We start from the raw sequence: 27,707 nt of genomic DNA, 5'->3' as shown, positions 1-27,707 counted from the left end.
GAACTGAACTCAGGACCTCTGGCAAAGCAGCCAGTGCTCTTAACCTGAGCCATCTCTCTAGTTCCATCCCTGGGTTTTGATAACCAAAAACAAACAAAAACCTACCCAGTGAAACAGAATTACTTTCTCCACATCACCAAGGTGAGGAGGGGAAGGAGGAGGGCACTTGGCCGGAGAGCGAGCTGCCCTCCTAACTGCAGGTCCCTGTCCCCACCCTACCCAACCCCCCTTTTTCATAGGCAGGATTTCTCTGTGTAGCCCTAGCTATCCTGGAACTCACTCTATACACCAGGCTGGCCTTGAACTCAGGCCCATCTCTGCCTCCCGAGTGCTGGGATTAAAAACATGTGCCCCTATCACCCAGCTGTCCCCTCTTCTGAACGATCAACCCTCTGAGATTCTGGACCAGCCCACCAATGAGTAGAGAGCCAACCAAGGCATAAGCGGGGCCACCCACGCCTAACAGATAAAGTACCAACTCAGTAAACTGAAGAGGCGGAGCCCACGCCTCCTCTAGGTGTCTTTATTCTAGCTGGGTTGTAAATACAGGTCAGAGCAACGTGACACATCAAAGCCCTTCCGCCTGCTTCCACAGGGAGGGTACATGGGTGGACGGCAGTTCCAGACCAGCTTCTCCCGACAGCCTTGTAGCCCAGGCCAACTACCGGTGGTGCACTCTGGGCAGGGAGGGGCAGGACCATGCAGTGCGTATGGTGAGAAGGGACAGGAAGGCCCAGGCGGCAGGGCCGCCGCTGACTTATTCTATCTTGGTGTCCCGCTGCTGCTTGATGAAGGCGATCAGTCCGTTAGTGGAGGCATCATGGGAGGTCACAGCCGAGCTGCCCTCCAGCTCCGGCTCAATCTTCTTGGCCAGCTGCTTCCCCAGCTCCACTCTGTGAGGGAAAGGTGGAAGAGAGGATGAACCACATTCCAGAGACAGCCCAAAAACATAACAGACTCCTCAGCGGCTCACCCCCACTGGTCGAAGCTGTTGATGTCCCACATGATGCCCTGAACGAAGATCTTGTGTTCATACATGGCTGCAGAGGAAACAGCAGGCCGTGCCTGTTAGGACCTCACCTTCCCCCTCCCTCCCTTTCTCCCTCCCCCTCCCTCCCTTTCTTCCTCCCCCTCCCTCCCTCCCCCCTTCCCTCCCTATCCAAGCCAGCCAGCCCATCCTCCTTCTCCCCACTCACCAATCAAGGCTCCCAGAATGAAGGGTGTTAGCTTGGTAAACACAATGGAGTTGGTCGGACGGTTTCCTTCAAAGACCTGCAGAAAACAAGAAATGTCCTCAGCCATGGGCCGAGGCTCCAGAGCACTCAGCCCTAAATGGGGGTGTCTACACACATCCCACCCCTCAAGGCTCAGGGGTCTCTGCAGCAGAGGAGCTGGAAAGATTCTAAGAGCAAAGGTGGTGGATGACTCTAAGGAAACGGTCGGTACATCCGTCCATCCGTGCGTCCATCCACCCACCCATCCATCCATCCATCCATCTATCTGTGGTTGTTTGTATACACTTGGCCTAGGGAGTGGCACTGTTAGGAGGTGTGGCCTTGCTGGAGTAGATGTGTCACCATGGGCGTGGGCTTTAAGACCCTTGTCTAGCTGCCTGGTAGCCAGTCTTCTGTTTGCCTTCGGAATAAGACAGAGAACTCTTAGCTCCTTCTACACCATGGCTACCTGGATGCTGCCTGCCTTGAAGAGGATGATGATGGACTGAACCTCTGAGCCTGGGTCATGGTGTCTGTTCACAGCAGTAAAACAATAACTAAAACACTATATGTTAATCTATTCTCTCTCTCTCTCCCTCCCTCCTTTCCTCCCTCTCCTAGCTTCCATCCTTTCTACCTACATACCTACCTACAGAAAGAATATAAAGTTGGGTGGGTAGGTGGATCTGGGAAGAGTTGGAGGAAGAGAAAGAATATTGCCAAAATATACCGGGCAGGGAAGAAAGTCCCCAGGCTAATTCTGGTCCCCAAGCTTTGGAAGAGGAAGGCACTCAACCCCAGAGTGTGGGACATTTACTCTGGGGGAACAGAGCCTCCAACTGTGTAGGACAATCACGAGCCCCTACCCTGACCCTTCACAGTCATCCCTCTAGACCCCGCATGTCACCCTAAGGCTGAAGTTCCGGGGCAAAGCTGACCTTGTGTGGCAAGAGTTTCTCTAAGTCCTCTGGGCTCTTTCCAGCAGCCTGGAGCTCCTTCCTGGCCTCTTCAGGCAACTTCCCCTTCATCAGGGCCTCAGTCTGGGCCAAGAAGTTGGCCAGGAGGATCTGACAAGAGAGACATATAGTTACAGTAGCAAGCACAGACAGAGACTGTCCAGTCCATCTCAGAAGGCATTAGTTCCAGCATGGCCCACTCACTTCATAGCTCAACTGAAGTGAGGAAGGAGGCCACAGGGGATGACAAAGGAGGGTGACAGTGCTAATTATTCACTTTTCTTTTAGGGGACAGAACCTAAGTGCCCTCTGCTAAGCCACAACCTTATCCTTTCTTAGGTCCTTACTCAGTGACTCAGGCCGCCCTCAACTGGCAGATCCTCCTTCTCGGCCTCCTGAATACCTACAATCCCAGGCGTGCGCCACCTCGCCAGGCTGCCTTGCAGGACATCAGTACGTGATAAGGGGTCCTGCTAATGACTGTCTTTTAAGACTTTAAGAGGGAGAGGCACAGAATCAAGCCAACAGTGCTGTATCGCAGTACAGCAGGCACAAGCCTTCTAATCTCTACACTCACAAGGCCGAAGCGAGATGATTACCAAGTTCAAGGCCAGCCTGAGTTGCACTGTCTGACCCTGTCGCAAAACAGAAGACAAAAAGACACTCAGCCACCAGTAAGGAACCAGAATGTTGGTCCGCAGAAGAAGATTCTGCCAGAAAACTGAATGAACATGTATTTGCCAAGAGTCTGGCTTTAACTTGTCAATGACTTAGCCTGAAGTCACCTGAAATGGGAGTTTCAATTGAGTCTGCCCAGTTCAGGTTGGCCTGTGGGGGATCGTCCATGATTGCTGATTGATACAGGAAGACCCAGCCCACTGTGGGCAGCTCAGTCCCTAGGTAGGAGGTGGAGGACTGAACAAGAAAACCAGCTAAGCATGAGTCTGAGAACAAGCCCGCGAACAGTGTTCATCTACGGTTTCTGCTTCAAGTTCTTGCCCTGGCTTCCCCCCAGGGTTGCTTTTGCTTAATCTCTTCTCACAGCAGCAGAGATGGAACTAATTCAGGCCAGCACCTTGACTTTGGCCCATGGCTTTGATGAGCTAGGGAGCCCAGCTGGGCTTCTAACGCTGGGAACTGAGAGAACAGACGGGTTCAAGGCAGTAAACCTGTAGTCCTCTGCGGTGGCAGCGAGAGAACTAACCTAACTGCTGAGCAGGACGGCTGCAGGAGGGCTGGCCCGCCAACCTGGGAAGCACACCATTCCAGACAGGCTTTTTACCTTGTGATGCAGACCTTTCCGTATGGGGTGCTGGGTCTGGACAGGGATGAGGAAATCACAGGGTATCATCTTGGTGCCTGTTAAGGGCAAGGGGACAGTAGTCATCCATACAACCCTAAGCCCATGGAAGCCACCCAAGCAGCCTACAGGAAGCCACTGTCCTAAGCAGGATGTCCCTGCTGTCCCATCCTCGGCCTACCAGGCACCACACCCACTTGCCCAGGACAGACGGGCCCTACCTTGGTGGATAAGCTGGTAGAATGCATGTTGACCGTTGGTCCCCGGCTCCCCCCACACGATGGGGCCTGTCTGGTGGTCCACCCGGGCCCCGGACTTGGTGATGTACTTCCCATTGGACTCCATGTCACCCTGGAATAAGGACAAAAGCTCAATCCTCTACCTATAAGATTTGCCTGTCACAAACTGCCTGGATCCGTCCTGGGTGCCTTAATCAGCTTCAGGTGGGGGATCCGGTAGCTGTGGGTCCTCAGGCTCCTGAGCTTTCTGCGAAAGACTGTAAGGACCACGAGCAGGAGAAGATGGGTCAGGAGGCGGGAGGAGGATCTCTTTATTGGTCTATTTGCCCAGGAAGCCGGCCCACTGCTCCCTTGACCCAGATCTTTCAATATCACGCAAATTGATAAGTCAAAACCTGTTCACTTTTAGAACAACTATGAAGATGCTTCAAGATTGTTGCAGGATATTTGATCACACTGTGAACCCCAAGATTGTGAAATTTACTGAAACAAAACACGTTTCTAGCTATGCTGTGGCTCAGTCCTTGGCACACACCTTTAATCCCAAACAATGAAGGTAAAGTTAAGTTTGTAGAAGGAAGCACCCATGTTTGAAAGTGATGTCTAATTGAATGGCAGACAAAGTGACCAATCAGAGAAAAATTTGACAGAGTAGGATACGCCCAGCTCTCACGAGAAGAGAGAGGAAAAGAAAGCTACTGGCGGGCAGTGCAGAAAAAAGAACGACGTTGTGTTACTGCGAGAATTTTTCAGAGAGAGAACAAACTAGACACAGGTGAAGACAGAACAATCCAGAGAATGAGAAGGCGCCAGACGATTAGGACAGACTGCTAGAGTTAGCATGAGGCCAAGCAGAGCCCTTTGACAAGAAACCGAGAGAAGGTGGATTGAATCCGCTGGGAGAGGAGTTTGAGCCACAACAGGCTGAACCAGCCAGCCAAAGATCAGAAAGAACTAGAAAGGGTGAGCTTATTCAGCAGTAAGTCTCAGAGGCCGAAAACACTGTGGGCCTAGATAGATTGTTCGGAGGCTAGAAGCTTCCGGGACTAGGCCTAGGTTAGCAGATGGAGGCAGTAAGCCTTGGAGACTATTACTCAGGCGAGTAAGTCACATTTGCAGAAGACAACTCAGCAGTTAAGAGTGCTTCAGGCTCTTCCAGAGGCCAGTTCCAACTCCCGGCACACACAGCAGGTAGCTCACGCTCACGGCCACCGGGAGCTCCAGGCCTAAGGGCTTCCGTGGAGCTCTTCTGGCTTCGTGGGCACCTTGCACCCACGTGGCATTCAGTCACACGGACACATACAAACACACATTCAAGGAAAAGGAGAAGACACTGAGCAGGTAGGTGTGCCCAGACCAAACAGGGCTGCACACGGACGGGGTCAGAGGCCCCAAAGGGTGCTAATTTTTGTTGCAAACATGGAAATATGGAAAGGTATGGCTGTAAACAATCTGGCCACTCAACATATCCCACCAGGTGAACGAGGCACACCGTGGTCACAGTAGGGATCACGGGTCCCAGCTCACACCACCACTCAAGAACAGCAATGACAGGACAGAGCCACAGAGGAACACACATCCCCACAACCAATCAGGACGCGTCTGGCCAGGGCACTTCTCACGGTTGACAACACGATGTAATAATACTTGGTTACCAAGATGCGCCATGAACCCAGCTGCAGAGATGACCCACTGCCATACCCAAGCGCCAGGTGAGGCACTGGAGCCTGCCACTCGACCTCCCCAAGCCCGGCCCGCTGGGGCTGGTACCTGCTGGAAATAGGCAGCAAAGCGGTGCATGTACTGGTCGTAGGGCAGCATGGCGTGGGTCTCACAGCCGTAGCAGTTGATGTACCAGACGCCCAGTAGAGCCAGCAGGACAGGGGCATTCTTCTCCAGGGGCGTCTTGAGGAAGTGCTGGTCCTGAAAGAACAGCAAGGTGACCGAGGGCTGAGCAGCTGGCAGGAGAGGCCGGAGGGGGCGGGACCCACACGTGTCTCAGGCCACCCAGCACTCACCATCCAGTGAGCCCCGGACAGCAGCTGCTCGAAGTGGTCGAAACCTAGGACACAGAAGCAGCATCAGCGGAAGTGCCACCCCTGTGTCTGGCCTTGAGCATGCTATCGACCCTACGGTTCGTTCTCCCAGTACTAAAAGATAAGCATTTGTAGGCAGAAGCGGAGAGGCAGGACGCCTGCTATACAAGGCATTCACGGACAGAACAACGTCCACCTCACGCTGCAATACTGCCCCCTGCAGGCGACTCGGGAACACACTCACCCACATGCAGAGCGATGGAAAGTCCGATGGCTGACCACAGCGAGTAGCGGCCACCTACCCACTAGGAAAGAAGGAAAGGACACTGAAGGAGGGCAGGCACACCCTACCCCCTCCCTCCTGCCACACCTGTCCCTGGAAAGCCACGCTTCCACGAGTACAGTCTGTTGGGCTTGTGCCAACCCAGCTCTTAGTAGGTTGGCAGCCCAGTGCTAGTGACCCTCCACGGGACCGATCAAAGAGTAAAGGCGTTACCAAGGTTGGCCTTTTCTTCCTGGCAGACCTAAGGCCTCAAACCTCTGTCATCCATCAGCTGCTGTCTCCTCACACTGGCGGACACACAGCTTTGCCTTCTCAGTGCCGACAGAGCCAGCGTTTCATACCTGTCCTTCAGCTGCCTCATCATGGCCTGTGGTAGTTCCTACTTCCTCAGTGCTGACAAAAAGAGCTCCCGATCTGTGCTAAACCTTTTTCCCCAGCATAGATCTTCATCCCTGTTCACAAGCCCACCTCCTCAGATGCTGGCAGACCAAGCAAGTCCTCATACCTGTGCACGACATATACCTCAGACACAACCTAAGAGCGTCATATCTGTGCCTTTAGTACCTCATACCCGTGCCATGCCTCATCTCCTCAGATCCCAGCAGTCCGAGCACTCATACTGAACTTACCTTTGAAATACTGAGACCCAGAACTTATTCCCTCGGATACTGACAGACCAAGAGTCTTGTACCTGTGCCTACTCTGTCTCCTTAGAAACTGGTAGACCAGGGCCTCGTACCTGTGTCTCCCGTCTCCTCAGACACTGACAGACCCAGAGCCTCGTACCTGTGCCTCCTCTGTCTCCTTAGAAATTGATAGACCAGAGCCTCATACCCGTGTCTCCCATCTCCTCAGACACTGACAGACACAGAGACTTGTACCTGTGCCTACTCTATCTCCTTAGAAATTGGTAGACCAGAGCATCGTACCTGTGTCTCCCAGTCTCCTCAAATACTGACAGACCCAGAGCCTTGTACTTGCGCCTCCTCTGTCTCCTTAGAAACTGGTAGACCAGAGCCTCGTACCTGTGTCTCCCATCTCCTCAGACACTGACAGACACAGAGACTCGTACCTGTGCCTCCTCTGTCTCCTTAGAAATTGGTAGACCAGAGCCTCATACCTGTGTCTCCTGTCTCCTCAAATACTGACAGACCCAGAGCCTTGTACTTGCGCCTCCTCTGTCTCCTTAGAAACTGGTAGACCAGAGCCTCATACCTGTGTCTCCTGTCTCCTCAGACACTGACAGACCCAGAGCCTCATACCTGTGCCTACTCTGTCTCCCTGATCAAGGACAGACTAATTCATGCTTATCTCTAACCTGCCATCTAAGTTACTGACAGACTCAGAACCTCACTCTCATACTTACCCTGTCTCTTTGATCACTGACAGACCAGAGCGCATACCTCTACCTATCCTATCTCCTCATAAACTGACAGATCCAGAATCCCAGGCCTGTACCTACCATGTCTTCTTGGTCACTGACACACCCAAGTCTGTGACCACTCTGCCTTGTAGGTCCAGATTAAACACAGAGGCTAATACTTTACCTACCAAGTCTCCTCACATGCTGACAGACTCACAGCCTCAGACCTGCACCCATTCTGTCTCCTCAGCCACTGACAGACCCCGAGCCTCCTACCCACGTCTACCTTGGATCTGAATAAACTGTCAGAGAAGCACTCTAGAGTGACATATACAGGAGTTCCGTGGCAGGAGCAGCCTTTTACAGGACTAGACACAGGACTGGCCTGACACAGGACTAGAATGCCACTAGCTGCAAAGGAGAGGGGCTAGACCACAAGTCCGTTAGCTGTCTGGGTGGATCTTCTGGAGGCCTGAGGTGACAGGTTTCACAGGTGCCGTGTGAAGGAGGGTGAGAGGGACGAAGCTGAGAGACCAGGCCGGAGAACTGCACTCTGAGAGCCTGGCACAAATGAAGACACAGAAACTCCCACGGACCCTGAGATGATGACATCCTGGCCTGGGGGTTGAAGAGAGCTAACACAGGAAGTTCCCAGAGGCGGAACTGACAGAACGAAAAGGATGGCCCAAGGTCCCTCCGGACAATAGTGAACTGCAGATTCATCTGGAAGGACCCAGGTTTAAGAGCTTTGTAACAGCGACCGTCTCGCAGGCCTCATTAGATGTGGCGTGGTCTCTCAGATCTTGCCTACCGGAACGGGAATCTCGCTTCTGGCCTTGGCTGAGAGGAGCAAGGTCAGATTTCACGATCTAGTAGTCCCAGGCAGGGTCTGACCCAAGCCTCTGAGCCCTCATATTGTACCATGTGTACCCCTAGGGCGGCTCAGACTATGAACCAAAGAGAACGTGAGGCCTAAGACCACTCACTAGCAACTACAGACTAGGGGTCTGCAGCAGCCGGAAGCCTCACCTGATGAGGACAGGTAGTGGGGCTGGCTTGGGGCGCCCACCTCCTCCATCCGACCTCCAGACTGACCCAGACACACGCGTTGCTTAACTTGTTGCTTCGCCTGCCTTTCTTCCTTCCCTTTGCATTTCGTGTCAAGGTCTCATTGTGTAGCCCAGGCCGGCTTCAAACACTTGATCTTCCTGTCTTAGCCTCCTGAGTATTAGGGTTAGAAGTATGTGCCTTGGGCTAGAGAGGTGGCTCAGCGGTTAAGAGCACTGATTGCTTTTCCGAAGGTCCTGAGTTCAAATCCCGGCAACCTCATGGTGGCTCATAACCACCATGAGATCTGATGCCCTCTTCTGGTGTGTCTGAAGACAGCTACAGTGTACTTACATACAGTAAATAAATAAATCAAAAAAAAAAAAAAAAAGAAGTATGTGCCTTGATGCTTTATGGTTTTTCTTCTATGTTTGTTGATTGGTATATCTGCATGCGTATAGAGGTCTACCACTCTCTTCCCACTATGTGGGTCTCAGGAATGCAGTTCAGGTTACTGGATAGCCCCACCATGGTTCTCTTACACAACTACATCTGACCAACCCCTCGGGTGTGGCCTATTCCAGGGCTAGGCTGCCCCACACAGTTCACTTAACAAGCCTAGGGTACATTTGTGTCTGAGCCCAGGTGATAGGGACAGCTCTTCTTGGATCCAAAGACTGACGGGGAAGGCTGGGTACACACCTGGGTATACACACAGCACAGACCAATTACAACAGCTTCACCAGGGAGGCCTGGCTCCTCCTACCTGTATCCAGTTCCTGGCTACAGCCAGCGCCGTTGCCCAGTCTCCACCCTTGACCTAAGCCAACAGTTGCAGGTCCACCTCCCTAAGAGCAATTTGAGACTCCTTAACCTCTGTGGGGACCCAGTTCTTTGCACTTTGTTGTGACTCCAGCAGTCTCCGACAAGTCTACAGAGTTCTCGCAACTCACATACCGGTAGCACCTCACATACCGACCGATCCAGTACCACCAACCCAGGCTCAACCACAGCACCCACCAGCACTGAGCCTGGACCTCACCACCCCAACCCCTGCAACCCACAGGACCCACCTGAGGTGTGCCTCTACGGAGGTGAGACCCTCAGTCACACTTGGGCCTTACCTCAAAGATACAGGCTGACACACCCCAGCCGGAAACACGCCCCACGGACTGAAAAATCCCAGGTGTATACCTCTATCTCCCAAGCCCTTGCTTAGAGGACTGTACCTATACATGTATGTATAAATCAGGGTCAGATGCGCATTACTCTTCTATTTTAGGAAACAGTGCTGTGTGTCTGATTTAAGAGGTCACTCCAACCCACATGAGCTCAGCCATGGCCCCTCCAGCTTCTCCATGAAGACCTAGGCACACCCTACCTCAACCAACCCTACCTACCCACGTTCAACTTGAACTTCTCAAGACCACAGCGGGCAGAGCAGCTCTGACTGCTTACACAGGCAATGCTGGGCCAGCCTGCCCACCTGTGCCCCATGATGGCGCCTTCTGTCATTGCACTTAGTGGGACAAATGTCCTTCCTCTTAGCTTGACCCTGGCTTTCCTGCCATCACCTCCCAGGCCAGTTCTGTCTGCCTATGTTTGATCTTAGCTTAATCTGTGCCAGGAAGACCAGGTCCGCCCATCTGTGCCGGACCCTTGGGTCCTCAGACCCCATCTGGCCAGCTCCACCTACCACTATTTGAGCCTGCCTCTCCAGAGCATACCTGGCAGGTGACCTTACGTCAGTATGGGCCTAGCTTCTCAAGCCACCTTGACTTTGACTTCATTTCTTCAGGCTCTACCGCCACCAAGATCTAGATGTAGCTCCTACCTTTGACTGAATCCAACACCTACCTGTGTTCAACTCCTCAGGCCTCAGTGGTCTACACCTGGCAGGTCAACTGTCAGCCACTGACGCTGGCCCTCCATCTGATAAGCCAGTGTCACCTACAGGCACTCACCTCTAATCCTCACTTAAAAACTGTATCCAGTCATGCTGGGTGTGACGTCACACACCCTTAATGGCAGCACTTGGGAGGCAGGGGCAGGCGGCTGTCTGAGGTCGAAGCCAGCCTGGTCTACAGAGCGAGTTCTAGGAGAGCAGCTCTGCCTACTGATACACCCTGCACCTGCCTCCTTTGCACGTCCTTGGTGCCAGGGCTGACGACCATGGCTCTTCAGACCACACCCAGAAGGCCAGAAAAGCATGCCTCTGCTCACCGGACCACACAGCAGATGGGCTAGCTCTGTCTGACCTGTGCGCGATCCTGGGCTTTCAGTTCTTCATGTCTACCTGACACTGAATGCGCATGCTCCATCCATCCGCCAGGCCGGCTCCACCTAGCTGACCTAAGGCACTTTCTTCCCCGGGTTTTGACCATGCACAGGCAGTCTTGTGAACTCCATGGACCCTCAAGAACAAACCAACCTGCTAATCTCCCTCCAGACTGACACACCCAAAATCCAACCTCATGCCAGGCAAAGGTTCCACAAGCCTTACCCAAGAAGGCTCCACATTCCCGTGCCTGGCCACACTTCAACTTTACCGGGTGATGTCCAAGTGATGTTTCACACATGGGGCGTGGCCATACCCGGGAAAACCCAGAGACGCCCACTCACGCCACACCTCAAGCCCTTAGCTCTCTCAGAAGTTTGCCCCACTCACCTTCATTTCCTCACACAGCCCCTCAAAGACCAACTCTTCTTTGGCTCTGAGGCCTCACCTGACAGAGTGGCTCTGCCTACCTTGCTCGGCCAGACTGACCCGAGAGAGGATTTACTGACTAACGGCGCTGTCTCACATCAACCAGTCTCTCTACCAGTTCCACAGACGAGGTCACCTGATAAACCCTCACTGTGCTTAGCCAAGTCTGGGAGACTTGGGGGTCGAGCATGGGTCTGATCTCAGCAGCCTCTTCTGCACCTTACCTAGCAGACCAGAAAGCAACCTCCCGTGCCAGCTGTCCTGCGCACACCCGGAAGGACCTGGCTTCAGAGCTTTCGGGATGGATGCCGCTCTCCATCTCTTGACTCCCGCCAGGTCTGAGACCCCACTACCTGTGCACTCGCAGGCCCGTTCAGGAGTCACCTGACTCCTGGTTTTGGCCTGGTTTCAATCACAGCGCTTCAGTCCCTATTTGTGAGCCTTAGCTCCCCTCCCCCACCTTCCTGGGATGCTGGGGGCTGGCGAGGCCAGGGAGCTCTCCCTCCGTCCCCTGCACCGTCCGCTTGCCAGGTTCTACTTACATGTGCCTAGCCTGGAGGGGGGGGGGGGACCCAGCCGGACCCAGCCCCTCAGTTTTGTCTGATCCTGGCTCCTGAGACCTCAGCCATGACACATCAGAGCAGACTCCACCACACGCCTGAACAAATGCTCCTTGACAAATCTCAGGGTTTCCTGCTTCCGGAGGGTGACTCGGGTCTTAGCTATCATATTCTCTCTGAAGACCATGGTCTCCCGACCTTTAAGTTTCATGAACCTCTTGAACTGCACCCTAATGACTCAAATTTCTCCATCACATCCCATCCATTTTCTGTATATGGGCAGTTACAATGGACGCCCCACTCGGGTGGGCTCCCGGCCAGCAACGGGGGGTTGGGGGGCCCTCCCCCTTTACCAGGCCCGGGGAGCATTGTTAGAAACCACAGTTCCCCAACAGGCTTCCTCATCTGAACCACAGGATGTGTGCCAAGGATGGTAACAACCGGTCCATCTACAGAGGCGTTAATTCAGACACAGTCGTTGGCTGGCATCAGGCAGCAGGATAACATTCTCTCCTACAGATTAGACCAACCGTGGTGGTACGTGCCTGCAATCTAAGTACTTGGGAGGCCAAGTGGTTCACAAGTTCAAGACCAGCCTGAGCTACCTTGTGAGCTATAGGTTAGCTTGGGCTACATAGACCTTGTCTCAAAACTCCTTTAAAGGGTGATGGGGAGCAGCTCAGAGCTTATTTAGAGTGTGCAGATCCTAGGCACTAAAAAGAAACTATTATTTATTTATTTAATTTAAAGAAAGGGGGTTTTTAGAACTTTCAAAGCAAGGTTACCCATTGGCTGGGTAACCAAGATGACGACAACAGGAAAAAAAGCCTCCAGTCCAAAGGCTGGTAGGAAAACGTCCCACCTTCTTGGATGTACCCCAAACGAGTCAGAGAACACGCCTCTGCCCAGCTACACCCGACACAGTAGCTCTGCATTCTCAGGACACACACCACACCCACACAGCAACCCTGCACTCTAAATCCTCACAACCCTTCCTCACAGGGTTGCAAGGCTCAGGCCTGCAGCAAGGCAGGATCCTCGTCAAACCTGGCTCAAGTCCCCAGGAATGTCGCCTACAGGGTGACCTGCATGCAGGTCTTACCATCTGAAGTGGGGTTTGCTGTGTAAGCCTCCCAGACTCCAGGTCTACGGCCTCCCCCACCGCCCCCACCCCAGCTGTTCCTGCAGGTCTCCTCTCAGCCTACCCGGCCAGTCGGAGGACCTGCCTCGCCCTGCCCTTTGGCCTTTCTAGAGTTGACTGGAGCCTGGAGAAAGGTCATGCCTGAGAATAACTCACCTCGGCTAACGGAGAGGGCAGGGGTGGCTCTGGTTACCTCACAGTGGGTGTGGCTGGAAGGCGCCCAGGGGAGGATCGCTTCTCCCTGTAGACTAGCCTCCCTAAGGGCCTCTGTCTTTCCCAAAGGAAGCCGGACATGCAGCAAGCGCTCAGTAAGTGCTGACCTGACCTCATAGGCCCTCCTGTTGGCTCAGCCGCCAAGACTCGGCAAAGGCCGCGCCAAGCACACAGCGCCAAGTGCCCGTACTTACATCCCAGAACTCGAACATGTTTTGAGGGTCAATTCCAAACTCTTTCACTTTGGCCTGGAATACACAAAGGAAGAGAGGTGAGGGAATATCTGTGAGAGAAACAAGAGGAGGAGGGGCTGCAGGGAGGGAGGGATGACAAGCTCCAGGAACCCCTCATCTCCCTTCCAACCCCAGGGCGCACAGCCAAGATTGCTCTCTCAGAACCGCCCACCAAGACCGCTCCCTGCCGACACACCAGGGCTCCTGAGCCTACAGAACCTCCTCCTGGTGTGCAAGAACCAGAGATGTAGCCCATCCCTGGTACCCTGTCCTCAACAGCTGGCACTCAAACCCACAGGCCATTCCCCAGGCCAGGTAACAAAGCCTGGACCACTGCCTAGCCTCCCTCCTGAAGATGAGGCCACCAGAGAGATCCCTACGGAGACAGCCTTGTCCTCAGTGTCTAGGCCGTGGGCAGGCCAAGCCAGAGGCCTCGTACCTATCCTCAGTGGAGATGCCCACTGACAGTATGAATTCTGCCAGCAGAAGATTAGCAGCCCGAGACATCTGGTGGGGCCCCCACTCATTTGGAGATTGAGGTGGAAAGGAGGGGAGGGCAAAGGGCCGTCAGAAGGACCGAGATGTGGTCATGGTTCCCAGCGCTGCCTTGCGAAGCACCGACACACAGCTGTGTTCAAGTCCACAGCCTGTGTTTCTGAGAGCAGCCCTCACTCTGACCCGCTGAGCCTTGCTGAGTGTCCTCACATGAGTGTCCTCCATTATCCACACCTTACACAGTCCTTCTAGCAGAACAAAGCTGGGAGTGTGGAGGGATGACCCAGCAGGAAAGGGCATTCACTCCCTGCCCTTGCACTGGACCCGAGGTGAGCGCCTCACACTGATACCAGGCAGCTCATAACCAACTGTAACTCCAGTTCCAGGGGTCCTACGCCCTCCTCTGGCCTCTGAGGGCATCTGTAACCGTGCACACCCATACCTACCCACCCCACCCCACCTCGCCAAATTAAAAAATAAAATAAATAATTACAAGAAACAAGTCATGGCAGGCAATGTAGCAAATGCCTTAATCCCAGCACTCAGGAGGCAAATGTAGGTGGATCTCTGTGAGTTTGAGGTCATCCAGATAGCCAGAGCTATACTGTCAGTCCCTGTCAAAAAAAAGTTCCTCTCTCGGGCTAGCTAGATGGCTCTCAGTAAAGGCTCTTGCTGTAGAAGCCTAGAGATTGGAGTTTGACCCCATTAAGCCACGTAACAAAGACAGGAAAGAACCTCAAAGTTGTCCTCTGGCCTCCACTGGTGTGTGTGTGTGTGTGTGCCTGCCCATATCATATTATATATACACACCTGCAAAATGATAAACAATTTAAAAAAAGTTACATCAAGGACTGCAAAAATGGCTCAGTGGTTAAAAGCACTTGTTCTTAGAGAGGACCCAGGCTCAATTCCCAGTACGGTGGTTTACAACCATCTCTACCTCCAGTCCCAGAGGATCTAATGCTTTCTTCTGATCTCTGTGGGCACCTGACATGCATGTGGTATATAGACATACATGCAAACACACACATAAAATAAAATAATTTAAAAAAAAAAGGTGAATGGTGGTGGTGTGGGCCTTTAATTCTAGCACTCGGAGACAGAGGCAGGTGGATTTCTGTGAGTTTAAGGCCAGCATAGTCTATAGAGAAGTTCCAGGACAGCCAGGGCTATACAGAAAAACCATCTCCAACAAAACAAAACAAAACAAAACAAAACAAAACAAAACAACAACAAAAAAGCACATTCATTTACCAGGCCTAACAGCTTTAGGGAAGAACAAGATTTCTGCACATTCTATGTGGGCAGGGGGCTCATGCCTCAGTCTGGCCTGGGAGATGGGCGGGGGACATTATCCCACTGCCTGCCTGTCCTTCCTCAGGATTACAGAGACTGAATGGGGACGGTAGGAAGGGCCAATTGATTCTCAGTGAGCCTTTTAAACCAGCACGCCAGCCACGATGCTGCCCGGAACCAGACAAGTGAGTTCGGTGGATTCTGAGAGACTGAGGTTTTCCCACAGCCAGGGCTTGTCCATGAGAGAGAGAGTGTGCAGGACCTGCACTTACCGTGTTCGTAGACAGGGCAACAAAGTGCTTTGCAACTGCAGATGCCTACAAGAGACAGAAGCAGATTATTATATCAACCCCATCCCAGAGAGGCCACTGTGGGTGGGGCTGCCCCATCACTGGAGAAAACCAGATTCTACACAGGACTAACATTGTCTCTCATTGGCACTGAGGCTGGTAGAGGAACCCACAAAAGGTCAAGGTTAAGGGGGTAGGAGGACGGTGGTGGCACATGAATAATCCTAACACTCAGGAGACTGAAGCTGGAGGATTGTCATGACTCCAAGGCCGGCCTGGACTACATAGTAAGACCCTGTCAAAAACCAAAAAAAAAAAAAAAAAAAGAAGTTGTATAAGGACCACAGCGAGCCTGCCCATCCCCCCTCAAAGGCACACATGGCCAAGGGGTAAAATCACTTCCAGTGTAAAAGGGTGTGGTTCCTGGGAGCAAAGATGATTCCAAAGGCTAAGGGACTTAAAGGATCCTCAGTCACAACATGGGATCTAATAAAAATGAATGGAAGAAAGAAAGAAAGGGCTCTTAGATAGTTAGAGCAGGTTCTAATGCCAAAGCTCTGACAGAAGGAAACCAGAAAGGCCTCCACATGTTTATACATCAGCAGAAAGGGCTATTGGGGGAGAGAGGGGGGAAAGGAACATAGGACATGCACCACCGTACCTCCCACCAAGCTCCCTCTGTGGGAGAACTCAGAACACACACACACACACACCCCACCACCACCTCCAGGAGACCCCACCCACTCACATCCTTGGCCGCTTCGAGAAACCACTCCTTTGCTGTCTCTGCATTGGTGATGGTTTCCTGGGTGGTGAAGGTCTGTAAGGGAACATGCAGTGGTCAGCCCAGTCCAGGGTGGGCAGCAGAGGACACACTGGCTACTGGTTAGCATATCAGGAACTAATTACAGGTACCCACAAGCATCTGTCTATGTCAGAGCAAGGCGTCCAGCCTACTATCACACCCAGGCGCGGAAGGACCCCATGGAAACTCCCGGGTATCTCCCAGAGAGGGGCCGAGCAGACGCTGAGCTTTCTTTAGTCTAGCCTAGGCTGGATCTCACAATTCAGATGGAAATCCTATTTTTCAAGTTTATTACATTTATTCAGTGTGTGTGTGTGTATACCTGTGTGCCTGTGTGCACGCGCACGCGCGTGTGTGTGTGTGTGTGTGTGTGTGTGTGTGTGTGTACAAGCATAAAAATGCCAGTGTGTGTGTGTGTGTGTGTGTACAAGCATAAAAATGCCACACCACATGTGGTGGGGGTGAGGAGACAGCAATTTCGGGACTAATTCTCTCCCACCAGATGGGACCCAGGATCAGACTCAGGTCATCAGGCTTGGTGGCAAGCCCCCTTTCCTGCTGAGCCCTCTCACCAACCCTCAGATCGACTTACTATTGTATGTGTATTAGGGTTCACAAGGTGTACAGGATATTAGATAAACCCTTACGCTATCAAGCCAGGGCTCTGAAACCAGAGAGGCCTAATAAACGCGTCAGGTGTGGTGATACATGCCTGCCTTCCCAGGGCTCAGGAGCCTGAGAGAGAACTACGCCAGTAAAGACCCTGCCTCAAAACCCTGGAAAGGGAGGTCAGAAACAAAAATGTAAAAAACTGAGGAGGGAGAGAGAAGGTAACAGACAGATCTGTTAAGAACGAAGTATGAGGGGCTGGAGAGATGGCTCAGTAGTTAAAAGCACTGACTGCTCTTTCAGAGGTCCTGAGTTCAATTCCCAGCAACCACACAAGGCTTACAACCATCTCTAGCAGGATCTGATACCCTCTTCTGGCATGTAGGTGTACATAACAGATGGGGCACTCATACATACAATAACATAAATTAAAAAATAAAAAAAAAATTTAAAAAGGAGAAAGAAAGGAAGATCACCCAGTACTTAGGAGGCAGAGGTAGACCTCTGAGTTCCCAGACTGCCAAGGCTACACAGAGAAATGCTGTCACAACTAGGGGTGGTGGAGGGAAGGTAGTTTCAGACACGTGTTGGTGACAAAGACCTGTCTGTAAGTACTTAAGCAATTGAAGCAGGAAGATCAAAAGCTCAGTTCAAGGTGGACTACAGTGTGATTTGGAAGCTAAAAGAATAACTGAGAGCCTGTCTCAATATAAAGGGGTGGGCATGCAGTCCAGTGGTAGAGTCCTTGCCTAGCTTGCACGGGACCCTGAGGACACGTACACACAGGCAAAGATCACATAAAGTAAGTGGGTACTGCCTATGACAAGAATCCAGGTGCAGGCTTTTATTAGGTAAACCTCCTTTGCTGCCAGACGTGGAAACCATCTGAGGGCAGCTGTGCCAACTAGACCCACAAAGCCCCATTCACTGAGAATCCTCCCTGAGACTCCACTGCCCAGGGCAGTCCACCCATCCTCCCCACCCCGGTGCCATACCTTGGAGGCGATTATAAAGAGGGACGTCTCAGGGGACAGGTTGGCCAATGTTTTGGCAATGTGGGTCCCATCAATGTTAGAGACAAACCAGACGCGGGGACCTCCTTTAGAGTAAGGCTTGAGAGCTTCGGTCACCATGAGGGGTCCCTGCAGGAAGAGAGGGCAAGGTTCTAGGGAGGTTCCCAACCTTCACCCCCCACCCCAGGGTGAGCTGGGAGCTCCTTACCAGGTCAGAGCCTCCGATGCCGATGTTGATGACGTCCGTGATGGATTTGCCGGTGTATCCTTTCCAGTCACCACTTCGGACCCGCTGTCATAGAACCAGACGTGATTAACCCAAAGGCACAGCTCACAAATGTCACCCATCCTGTGTTGTGTCCCTTTTACCTAAATGACAACTGCTAGGCCCTGTCAGGAGCCTCTGGAGGTCACAGAACCAGATCCCTGTCATTCTGTGTCATGTTATCCCGGTAGTCTGCCGCACACTGTTTAAACAGACTCTAGGAGAAATGGGGCTTTGTTGCCCCAGACTCTGCAACGTTTATTTCAAGTTATGGCCTCCAGAACTCCCTATCCCAAGGCAGGCTGGCTCCCTAACTCTGTGACAAAAAGAAGAGGCCATCTGTTTAAATCTCATGGTATAAAAATGCTTGCCCAGGGCTGGAGAGATGGCTCAGTGGTTAGGAGCAAGGACTGCTCTTCCACAGGAGCCAGGTTTAGTTTCTAGCACCCACGTGGCAGCTCACAACATGTGAAACTCTGATTTCAAGGGATCTGATGACATTTTCTGAGCTCCATAGGCACCAACACACAGGTGATGCACAGAAGCGCACAGAAGCACTCACACACACTGACAGAGAGCTGAGCTGTTGTGCTCTAATCTCTCGCTCGCTCAGCGGCTGTAACGGAACTGCTTCTGTAGGGTATCGTTTCTGCTGGGTATCTCAAGCACCCGCTTTGATAACGTTACTTTGCTTGCTCAACCAACTGGGCTACTCCAGTCACTCTGCGGGATGTAGTAAGCACCCAATGTGATGCTGTTTTGTTATCTGCAGTTTTTAACTTTTGCTTGCTACATACTTAAACCCACTAACTCAAAGAACAAAAGCATGGGTACTGCAAATCATTCTCTGTATAAAAACATTCCCACCAGATGGCCTGTTAGGTCCTCACTGCCAAAGTGGAAATCACAGTGGCGCTTAGCCAGAGACCAATTTTTTGACAGGTCTTGACCAGGGACAATCAGCCAGCCTCTATGTAGAGATCCAAATAAATGTGGGTCAAATCCTGGGCCTTGCATGTACTAGGCAAGCACTCTACCACCGAGCTTAATCCCCAGAGCATATGGTTTGAGACAGCATCTTATTATGTACATAGTCCAGGCTGACCGTGTACTGGCAATCCCCTGCTTCAGGCTGATTGCTGGGATCATAAGCTATGTTAGCACGTGCAGCTGCCTCCAAATGATTCTTGCCTTTTGGGTACACATCCCTATAGTGTTCCCACTGTGCCTAACAGTGCTGACTTGTGTCCCTACAAAGGTGTTGCAAAGATGACCTTATATGAACGGGAACCTTGGTCATAACAACCTCTGCTTTGCTCTGAGCCCTCCCCTGATCAACGTATTCTTTTATTTTTTGTACATGACTGTTTTGCCTGCATGTATGCACATCTGTGTACCTCACGTGCACTGTGCCTGTGGAGGCCAGAAGAGGGCATCCAATCCCCCAGAACTGCAGTTACGGATGGTTGTGAGCTGCCATGTGGGCGCTGGGAACTGAATCCAGATTCTCTGCAAGAGCAGCTAGTGCTCTTAACCACTGAAGAAGCATCGCTCCAGCCCTCTGATTTCTCTCCTTAAACAAGTCCAGCTACCACGCTGTGAGGACACTCAGTCAGTCCTGTGACTAAGCCCATGTGGAAATGAACTGAGGATTCCTTCCAACAGGCAGCACCAACTTGCTGTTCACAGAGGGAATCTTCCAGAACTGACCCCTTCAGAGAACCGCAGCACAGGCCAACACTCTGACTACACTGTTAGGCAGCACTATTAAGCACTGAACAAACACAAGAACAACGCAGGTAAAACTGCTCCCCAAAGCCGGGTGGTGGTGGTGCACGCCTGTAATCCCAGCACTCTGGTCTACAGAGTGAGCTCCAGGACAGCCAGGGCTACACAGAGAAACCCTGACTCAAAAAACCAAAAAAATAAAAAGACCTGCTCCCCAGCTTCTGACTTAGACACGCACGCCATGTGGAATCATTGTTTATTGTTGCTGGGAGCCAAGTTCAGATGTGATTCCTATACAACCACAGAGAACTGGTGCAAGTCTCAGGACAGGATCCTAGTGAAAACCTCCACAAGGGGCTGGAGAGGCGGCTCAGCGGTGCAGAGTACCGGCTGCTCTTGCAGAGGACCGCGGTTCAACTGCCAGCACCCACATGGCGGCTCACAGTCATCTGTAACTCCAGCTCCGGGTAGAATCTAACACCCTCTACTAACCTCAGGAGTACCATATGCATACATACACATACTGCTCAGACACACACAGAGAAACGTTCGTTTCAGAGAAACGAGCAGGGCATGCTGACACACGCCTTTAATCCCAGCACTCAGGAGGCAGAGACAGTTAGATCTCTGTGACTCTGAGGCCATCTTGGTCTACAGAGTGGTTTCTAGGACATCCAGGGCTATAGAGAGAAACCCTACCTTAAAAAACAAAGCAAAACCAAAAAATAAATAAATAAATAAATAAAAAATAAAAACCAAAAACTTCAGAAAGGTAAAGGTAGATATACACAAATATTCAGTCAAACACAAGGCGGTTCCCAAGCGGCATCATGGTCCCGACTCTGGGCTCAGAAGCAAAAATGCAAAGGAATTTATCTTGGGCCAGTGACATGATGGGTGGCTAAGTGCTTGCCGCCAAGCCTGACCTCCTGAGCTCATTCCCTGGAATCACATGGTGCCCGAGGCTAAGTTCCCATGAGCATGCACCGTGGCACATGTATGCGCTGTACAAATAAACACATGTAAGATAGAAGATTTCTTCCTCATAGAGAAGAAATCCGCGCATCCAGCTACTATCTGACAGACAGCCCCACAATAAGCTTCTTATGGAGTCTTTGAAGATGCGCTAAGCTTTTCTAAGAACTACAGTGTCTGAAACTCTATCTTCTTGAACTGAATGGAGCTAAGCGAGGGAGATACGCTAGAAACTTAAAGAGATCTTTAGACACCCGTATTTCTACAGACAGTAGGAGGCTGAGAAGACCAGGCAGCCATAAGCACAGGCTATATTTTACCTGGAGAAAATGAATTTTAGGCAACCAAGGGCCTTAAAGAATCATTCCCAAGCCTTGAGAATGAATGAACGGACAGTCAAGCCATGGAATTGCACGAGCCCGCTAGGCACGGTGGTGCAGCCCTGTTTCTGCCACTCAGGAGGCGGAGTCAGGGTGATCAGGCGTGCAAAGCCAGCCTCAACTACACGGTGGCACTGCCTCAAAAAATAAACAACAAAACAAAACAAAATCCCAACCACAGCAACAGGACTGTCAGCTCTTCAGCCTTCCCCTTCTCTGTAGAGCGGTCATTACCATATGGTGGCCGTCGTCATCTCTACACCTCATCTTCAAATGAGGGATGGTCGAATGAAAGGAAACAGGTTTGTGTATACACGCAGCTAGCTTAGTTGACCCTATATTTCTGTCTGCTACTGTAACAGGTTATAGAAGGCCTCCGGAGAAAATGAGTTGGGGAACTCTGTCTGTTTCTTTGAGACAGGTTCTAACCTTAACCCCAGGCTGGTCTTGAACCCAAGACAATCCTTCTGTTTCAGCCTCCCAAGTGCTAAAATTATTCGTGCAAGCCACCACTCAGATTTCTTTTTTTCTTTTCTTTTCTTTTCTTTTCTTTCTTTCTTTTTTTTTTTTGGAGACAAGGTTTCTCTGTGTAGCCCTGGCTGTCCTGGAACTCACTCTGTAGATCAGGCTGGCCTTGAACTCAGAAATCCGCCTGCCTCTGCCTCCCAAGTGCACCACTCAGATTTCTAAGCCTTCTCTGTGTGCACATAGCTCGGTGCCTAGCATGCCAGAGCCCCAGCTTCTATCCCCAGCAACACAAGAACAAATTAAAAGATGGTGTTAACACTACCATGGGAGGGCCCCATGCTGTGGCGCACACCTTTGATCACAGTACTTAGGAGGCAGAGGCAGGTGGATCCCTGTGTGTTTAAAGCCCGCTCCAGACCAACCAGGGCTACCCCATCTCAAAATGGAAATGGCCATGGAAGACGTCTTATCAATTTCAGTAGACTAAAAAACGGTAATAAGCTTGTGTGTTTTCTAGATTTATTTTGTGTGTATCCCTTTCCTCTCCATGTGTGGATATGCATCACATGCATGCCTGGTGCCACAGAGGTCTGAAGAGAGCATTGGATCCACTGGAATTGGAGTCATAGACAATTGTGATGCGCCATGCAGGTGTTGAAACCTGAACCTGGATCTTCTGCAGCAGCAGCCAATGTTGTTAACCAGGGAGCCCCGGCTCCAGCCCAGGAACAAATATTTAGCTGCTCAGTTTCTCACTCAGTGTCTCAAGCAAAGCACTTTCCCTCACACGCACATTATGAGAGAAAAACACTTTTTTTTTTGGATTTGGTTTTTTTGAGACAGGGTTTCTCTGTATAGCCCTGGCTGTCCTGGAACTCACTCTGTAGACCAGGCTGGCCTCGAACTCAGAAATCCGCCTGCCTCTGCCTCCCAGAGTGCTGGGATTGCAGGCGTGCGCCACCACCGCCTGGCTGAAAAACACATTTCAAGTTCACACAGCCTTTCTTCCTGTAGATGAGGTATTAGGACACACGCCATTGCTGTTTTGTGTTTTGAAACAGTGTCACCACAATACCCCAGGCTGGCCTCCTGAGTGTTGGGTGACAGGATGTGCTACCACGACTGACCAATAAACAGTGCAGCAAGACAATACAGCCATAGTTACTGACAATCCTGATAAACAGAGGGGAGGTTTTCTTTTGGTTGTTATTTCTCCTTTACTGTGTGATATTTTGATACATGGATTTAAGTAACAATCAGGTCAGAGTAACTGGGGATAGCTATTGTTCCCAATAGCTATTTCTTTTTACAAGAGCTAGCCTGTTGCCCTGACCTCTGACTCTCCTGCCTCAGCTCCCCACTGCTGGGACCAGAAGCAGCAACACTCAGCCTGACTGTACTGTTTACTTCTGAGAGGACCAGTCACAGGAAGTAGAATTCCTCACTGGGTAGCAGTGTTTTGTTTGCTTTTTCATTGGGTGTTTTGATTTGAGACAGGGCCTCCCCACATAGCCCAGGCTGGCCCAGGACTGGCAAATTTTCCTACTTCAGGCTCCCTGGGCTAGGATTACAGGCACGATCCACCACACCCAAGCTGTGCATTTTGAATTAAAAATACCTGGTCAGTCTAGAGCCAGCCAGTCCAACAGCCAGCACTAAGGGGGTGTCAACCCACAACAGCACTGGAGGGGACTAACACCACACTGTCTACCTAGCATCCCTGAGCTTACACAGCGTGATCAGAGCACCTGGCTCCCACTCTGCTACACACAGGCGACAGGAATGCCCTTCACATTCAAAACATTAGGGACATCCTGAGACCCAGAGTCCCACTTTCCTCATCCTAGGAAGCCCTAGATGCGGGTGTCGCCAGGCCTTTAAGATAAATGTCACTTTCTGGTCTGAAAATGGCTCTCGGCCAAGGCAAGCCGACTTTGACCAGCTTCAGGCGGGAGCAGCTGCTTTTCTGGCACAAGTCCAGCATGCTCACAGCTGACCAGGTGATCACTCTCTGAGCATGCCCAACCCATACAGACACACACACACACCACCCACGCACACACCCACAGCGCCCACGCATCACCCCTGCACTCCAGACCTGATAACGGCTGCCAGCCAACCCTTGCAGGATTATCCTGGGGAATACACACTGAGGCCACCGGGGTTTATGCAGATCAAGTTAGCTGGTCTCTAAGGCAACCCATATTGCCTCCCACCCCCACTCCCATATACACAGATACACAAGGAGGTCAGCTGGGCACGGTATAATGTCTTTTTAATCCCAGACGTAGGAAGGCAGAGGCAGGCAGATCTCTGAGTCCGGGGTCAGTACAGTCTACACAGGCCAGTTCCAGGCCAGCCAGGGTTACAGTCAGACCCTGCTAGGACAGACTGACAGAAGGGAGGAAGGAAAACTAAGGGGTCTGGGTATGGTGTGGTTCTGTGCGCTAATATGGCCCCAGGGCATGATTTACATCTTTATACTGCACATAAGCCGTGGGGAGGGAAGTAGGATGTAGCTCGGTGGTCAGCATGCTTTCCTACCATGTAAAGCCTCAAGTTTGGCAACCCCCATCCAACGCGCCCAGTACCATGTCACGGGTTGTGGTGGCGCGCACCTACAATCCCAGACCTTGGGGTATGCAGAGAGCATGCTCATTCTGAGAAGAGGGAAATTCAGGTCTCCGCAGAGATAGCAGGGTCAGCAGCCACACAGGTCAGCCCTCCTGAGGCTGCAACAGGAACTCAGTCCTGCCTCTAGGGAGAGCGCCAGGGTCCGATTCCTGAGCAAACATACACACGGTCTAGGCTAGCACCAGCTTACCTGGCAGAATGACTTCATCTTATCCAGAACCTTGTTGACCTCCGGCATCACATCTTTGCCATCCACCATGATGGGTGTGTTGGACCGGTTCCGAAGGGCCACATGCAGCACCGCCCGGTCCTAGAGATGAAGGTCGGAGAATGAGGAACACCACAGACCCTAGAGCTAGAGTGGTCCCAGCTGGGGAAGGTACAGTGTAAGTCAGCCTTCTGCGAAGGACAAGCAGGTCCAGGCATCCACTGACATCACCATCTTGTACAGAGAGCCTGGGAGTGAAAGGCATTCTGGGATTTGGAGGACAGGGAATCCTGTGCCCACCTTATAAGCTGTGAACAGTCAGAAGCAGATACAGCAGGACCTGGACATGCCTAAAACAACGCCTAAGGGGCCTGAAGGACCCCAGGGCATGAACGGCCTGACTGAAGGTGAGCAGGGTGTAGTAGTGGGGACGACACAGATCAGAGATGGTCAATGAGTTCCTTCAGCCTTAAATGCAGCCCTCCCGGAGGAGAGAGCGTCTTGTTTCTGGCACCTTCTAAAAATGTCCCAAGGCCTCAGGATGGTGAAGCAAGACAGCCAACAGAAGCTCCCCTCACCAAACAGTCTCACAATTGCCATAAACTAAACCAGAACAGAGGCCTGTGACAGGTGCCAAGTAGCTCACCTGGCCACAAGGGCAAAAGGACCCAGGCAGCTAAAGACAATAGCAGTCTTGGAAGGAAGCAGGTATAAAGGTCCCAGATGGTAAGGAAAGCAACTTCAATGTAGAGAGAGGTTCCCCGTGTGTGGGAGGGACTGAGGCCAGCCACCTACCCATCTGTCTAGTCTCACTTCTTCCCATGTCCCTCAAGCAAACGCACCCTCCCCCCTTAAAGGGAGCCCTCCTCGACTGCGGCCACCCTCCTAGCACCCAGGCCCAGCGGTGTAAGATCAGCTGCTTCTCACCTCTGACCTCCAAGCCTTAGACTCCTCACGTGTAAAAAGACTCAGGGCTGAAGAGATGGCTCTGCAGTTAAGAGCACATACTTGCCAGGGGGTGGCAGCGCACACCTTTAGTTCCAGAACTCAAAAGCAGAGGCAGAGGCAGAAGCAGGAGGATTTCTATGAGTTCGAGGCTGGTCTGGTCTACAGAGTGAGTTCCAAGACAGTCAGGACTACACAGAGAAACCCTGACTCAAGAACCAACCAAACAAACAAACAAACACACAAACAGAGCACACAGTCCTCTTCCAAAAGGCCAGAGGCAGATATGAAGGGACAAGGAGACGAGTGGGCTTGGAGAGCACAATGTGAATTAAAAAAAAAAGTTAAAAACCAAAATGGGGTGGAATTCAAACCATTCAATAAAATAATATTTTCTAGAAAAAAAAATCATTGAGAATTCTAGTGTGGAGTGTTCACTATGTCTGTAGGCTTCCACATCAAGTCAGGGCCAGGGTCTTCCTGTCTTAGCCTCACCTCTTATTTATTCCTATTGCCAAAGAAACTAAGGGCTCTGAGGGCACGATCCTGCTTGTCACTAGAAACAACCTGCAGCAAGGGTCCATCAGGGTATCAACGTTGAAGTTCTCCAAGAAAATGTCTCAGCAAGTCTTAAGCAAGTCCCTCCCTTCGGGCTTGGGTTGGGCCCCTCCCTGGACACCAGGAAATGTGCCAATTTGTTTGCCAAGTCCAGGCTGCCAGTCTCAGAGAAGTCACACCCCAAAGCTCTGCAACACCCCCCCCCCACCGCCCCCAAAGAAAAGTCTTTAGCACCTTCGTGAAGCAAAAGCATTGCTTAAGAGTATGGCGAAGCCACGGGGCGATGCTGTTAACGGTCTGATAGCAAAGGGTAGAAAGAGTTTGCTGGGGGTGGGGGGGGTGGGGGTGGGGTGTGTGTAGGGGTAACTGCTTACTTACCTCGGTGTAGTTGATCTTGGAACCACTGAACATGTTGTCCCGTGCAGCCTCCACACCTCTGGACTTGGCCTAGGAAGAGAAGCCACTGAGGCCTTGTAGCCCATCCTCATTGGCTATCACAAGTCCACCCCACCCCCACCCCCCACCACCACCTGTGAGGCTGACAGATGTTCATTCATAGCCAGATTGGCTATGAATGACCCAGAGATCCCTGGGATACCCACCCCACACCTGGACCTAGAACCCAAACAAACCGCAGGCCCCCCCACACCCAAACCAGAGATCACAGTTCCCCAGTAGGAACATTACCAGGTCCACCAGCATCTGCATCACCTCCTTGTTCACAAGGTTCTTGGAGTAATCCACCAGAATATGCCCATGGTTGGTGTTGAGGTTCAGGCTGCAGGAAGATGCAGGAAGATGGTCACACCCCAGCGGCAGTGCCTCACTTCACCACAAAGGCTACCTGTAGCCTTATAGTGTGGGCAGTCAGGCCACAGAAACATGTAGGCAGATCCTGGGCCAGGAGCATGGTTTAGGTGAAGAAGGGTGCGGCTGCTCTGCAGAAATGCAGAGCTATCCCCCTTCCAGCTCCACGTTCTCAAACTTACTAGGGAACACCCATGGAGAGGTATCAGGGACTTCCAGTGAGGAACCACAGGTGGTCATTCCATGTCCCTCGCCTCCCGGCACCAGGGACAAGGCATGGGGACGCATCACATGTAAGATTTCTTCCACCCTCCCTTCTATTTCACACCCGTTCCCAGGTCTCTCCGGCCTCTGCATCGTGCCTCGTCGCTCTATTTTTACACCATGGCTCCCAGGAAATCTCAGCCTACCCACCCTGCCCGACCAAAGCCCACTAGGAGTAGGTGGGAGGGGGCAGCTCTCTCGTGCCTGTCGCGCCAGCAACAGCTCCTCCTCCTCCTCACGGGAGGTTAGAAATCCCTCTCAAATGGCTGAGACTAAGAGGCGGGGGCGAAGGGATCCCCCAAGGAGGAGCCGATTCCTCCTAATGACTAAGCAGCCTCGGCCCTCTGGCTAGCACGCGGGGCCCAAGTACCCACTCCAAGGAGGCATCAAGGACAAATTACCGCCCCGGCCTGGGCCCTGCCGGGCGGCTGGGCGCGTCCCGGGTACCCCGACCCCGTGCGCGCACCTGAAGTGGTTGAAGCGCTCCGGATCCTTCTCAAAAAGTTCGCGCAGCTTGAGGTTGGCAGAGTTCGCGCGGTGCCACTCCAGCAGCTTCTGGAACTGCGGGTTCCGGGTGAGCGCAGCCATGGCGGGACCCGAGAGGTACACGGAGCTGGATGTGCACGGAAGAGGAAGGAAAGAGTTGCGGCAGCGCGCAGCAAGTCAGTACCAGTG

General features: G+C 52.0%; 1 protein-coding gene across 1 annotated transcript; it reads right to left on the bottom strand.

Annotated features, from left to right (window-relative positions):
- Positions 1-483: 483 nt before the first annotated feature.
- On the bottom strand, positions 484-27,707 carry Gpi (glucose-6-phosphate isomerase). The gene is made up of 18 exons (XM_052165702.1): positions 27,499-27,707; positions 26,649-26,739; positions 26,340-26,408; positions 24,441-24,560; positions 18,009-18,092; positions 17,783-17,929; positions 16,122-16,193; positions 15,356-15,400; positions 13,254-13,307; positions 5,990-6,050; positions 5,728-5,771; positions 5,480-5,632; positions 3,692-3,821; positions 3,453-3,529; positions 2,153-2,281; positions 1,197-1,272; positions 974-1,040; positions 484-893 (listed from the first exon to the last, which is right to left on the bottom strand). The coding sequence occupies exons 1-18, from the start codon at positions 27,618-27,620 to the stop codon at positions 758-760; spliced, it is 1,677 nt and encodes a 558-aa protein (XP_052021662.1). The 5' UTR covers positions 27,621-27,707; the 3' UTR covers positions 484-757.

This window comes from Apodemus sylvaticus, chromosome 1 (genome assembly GCF_947179515.1).
Source record: "Apodemus sylvaticus chromosome 1, mApoSyl1.1, whole genome shotgun sequence".
NCBI lineage: Eukaryota > Metazoa > Chordata > Mammalia > Rodentia > Muridae > Apodemus > Apodemus sylvaticus.
Note: the sequence above shows the minus strand (reverse complement) of the source record. Positions and strands in the feature narration are given on the sequence as shown.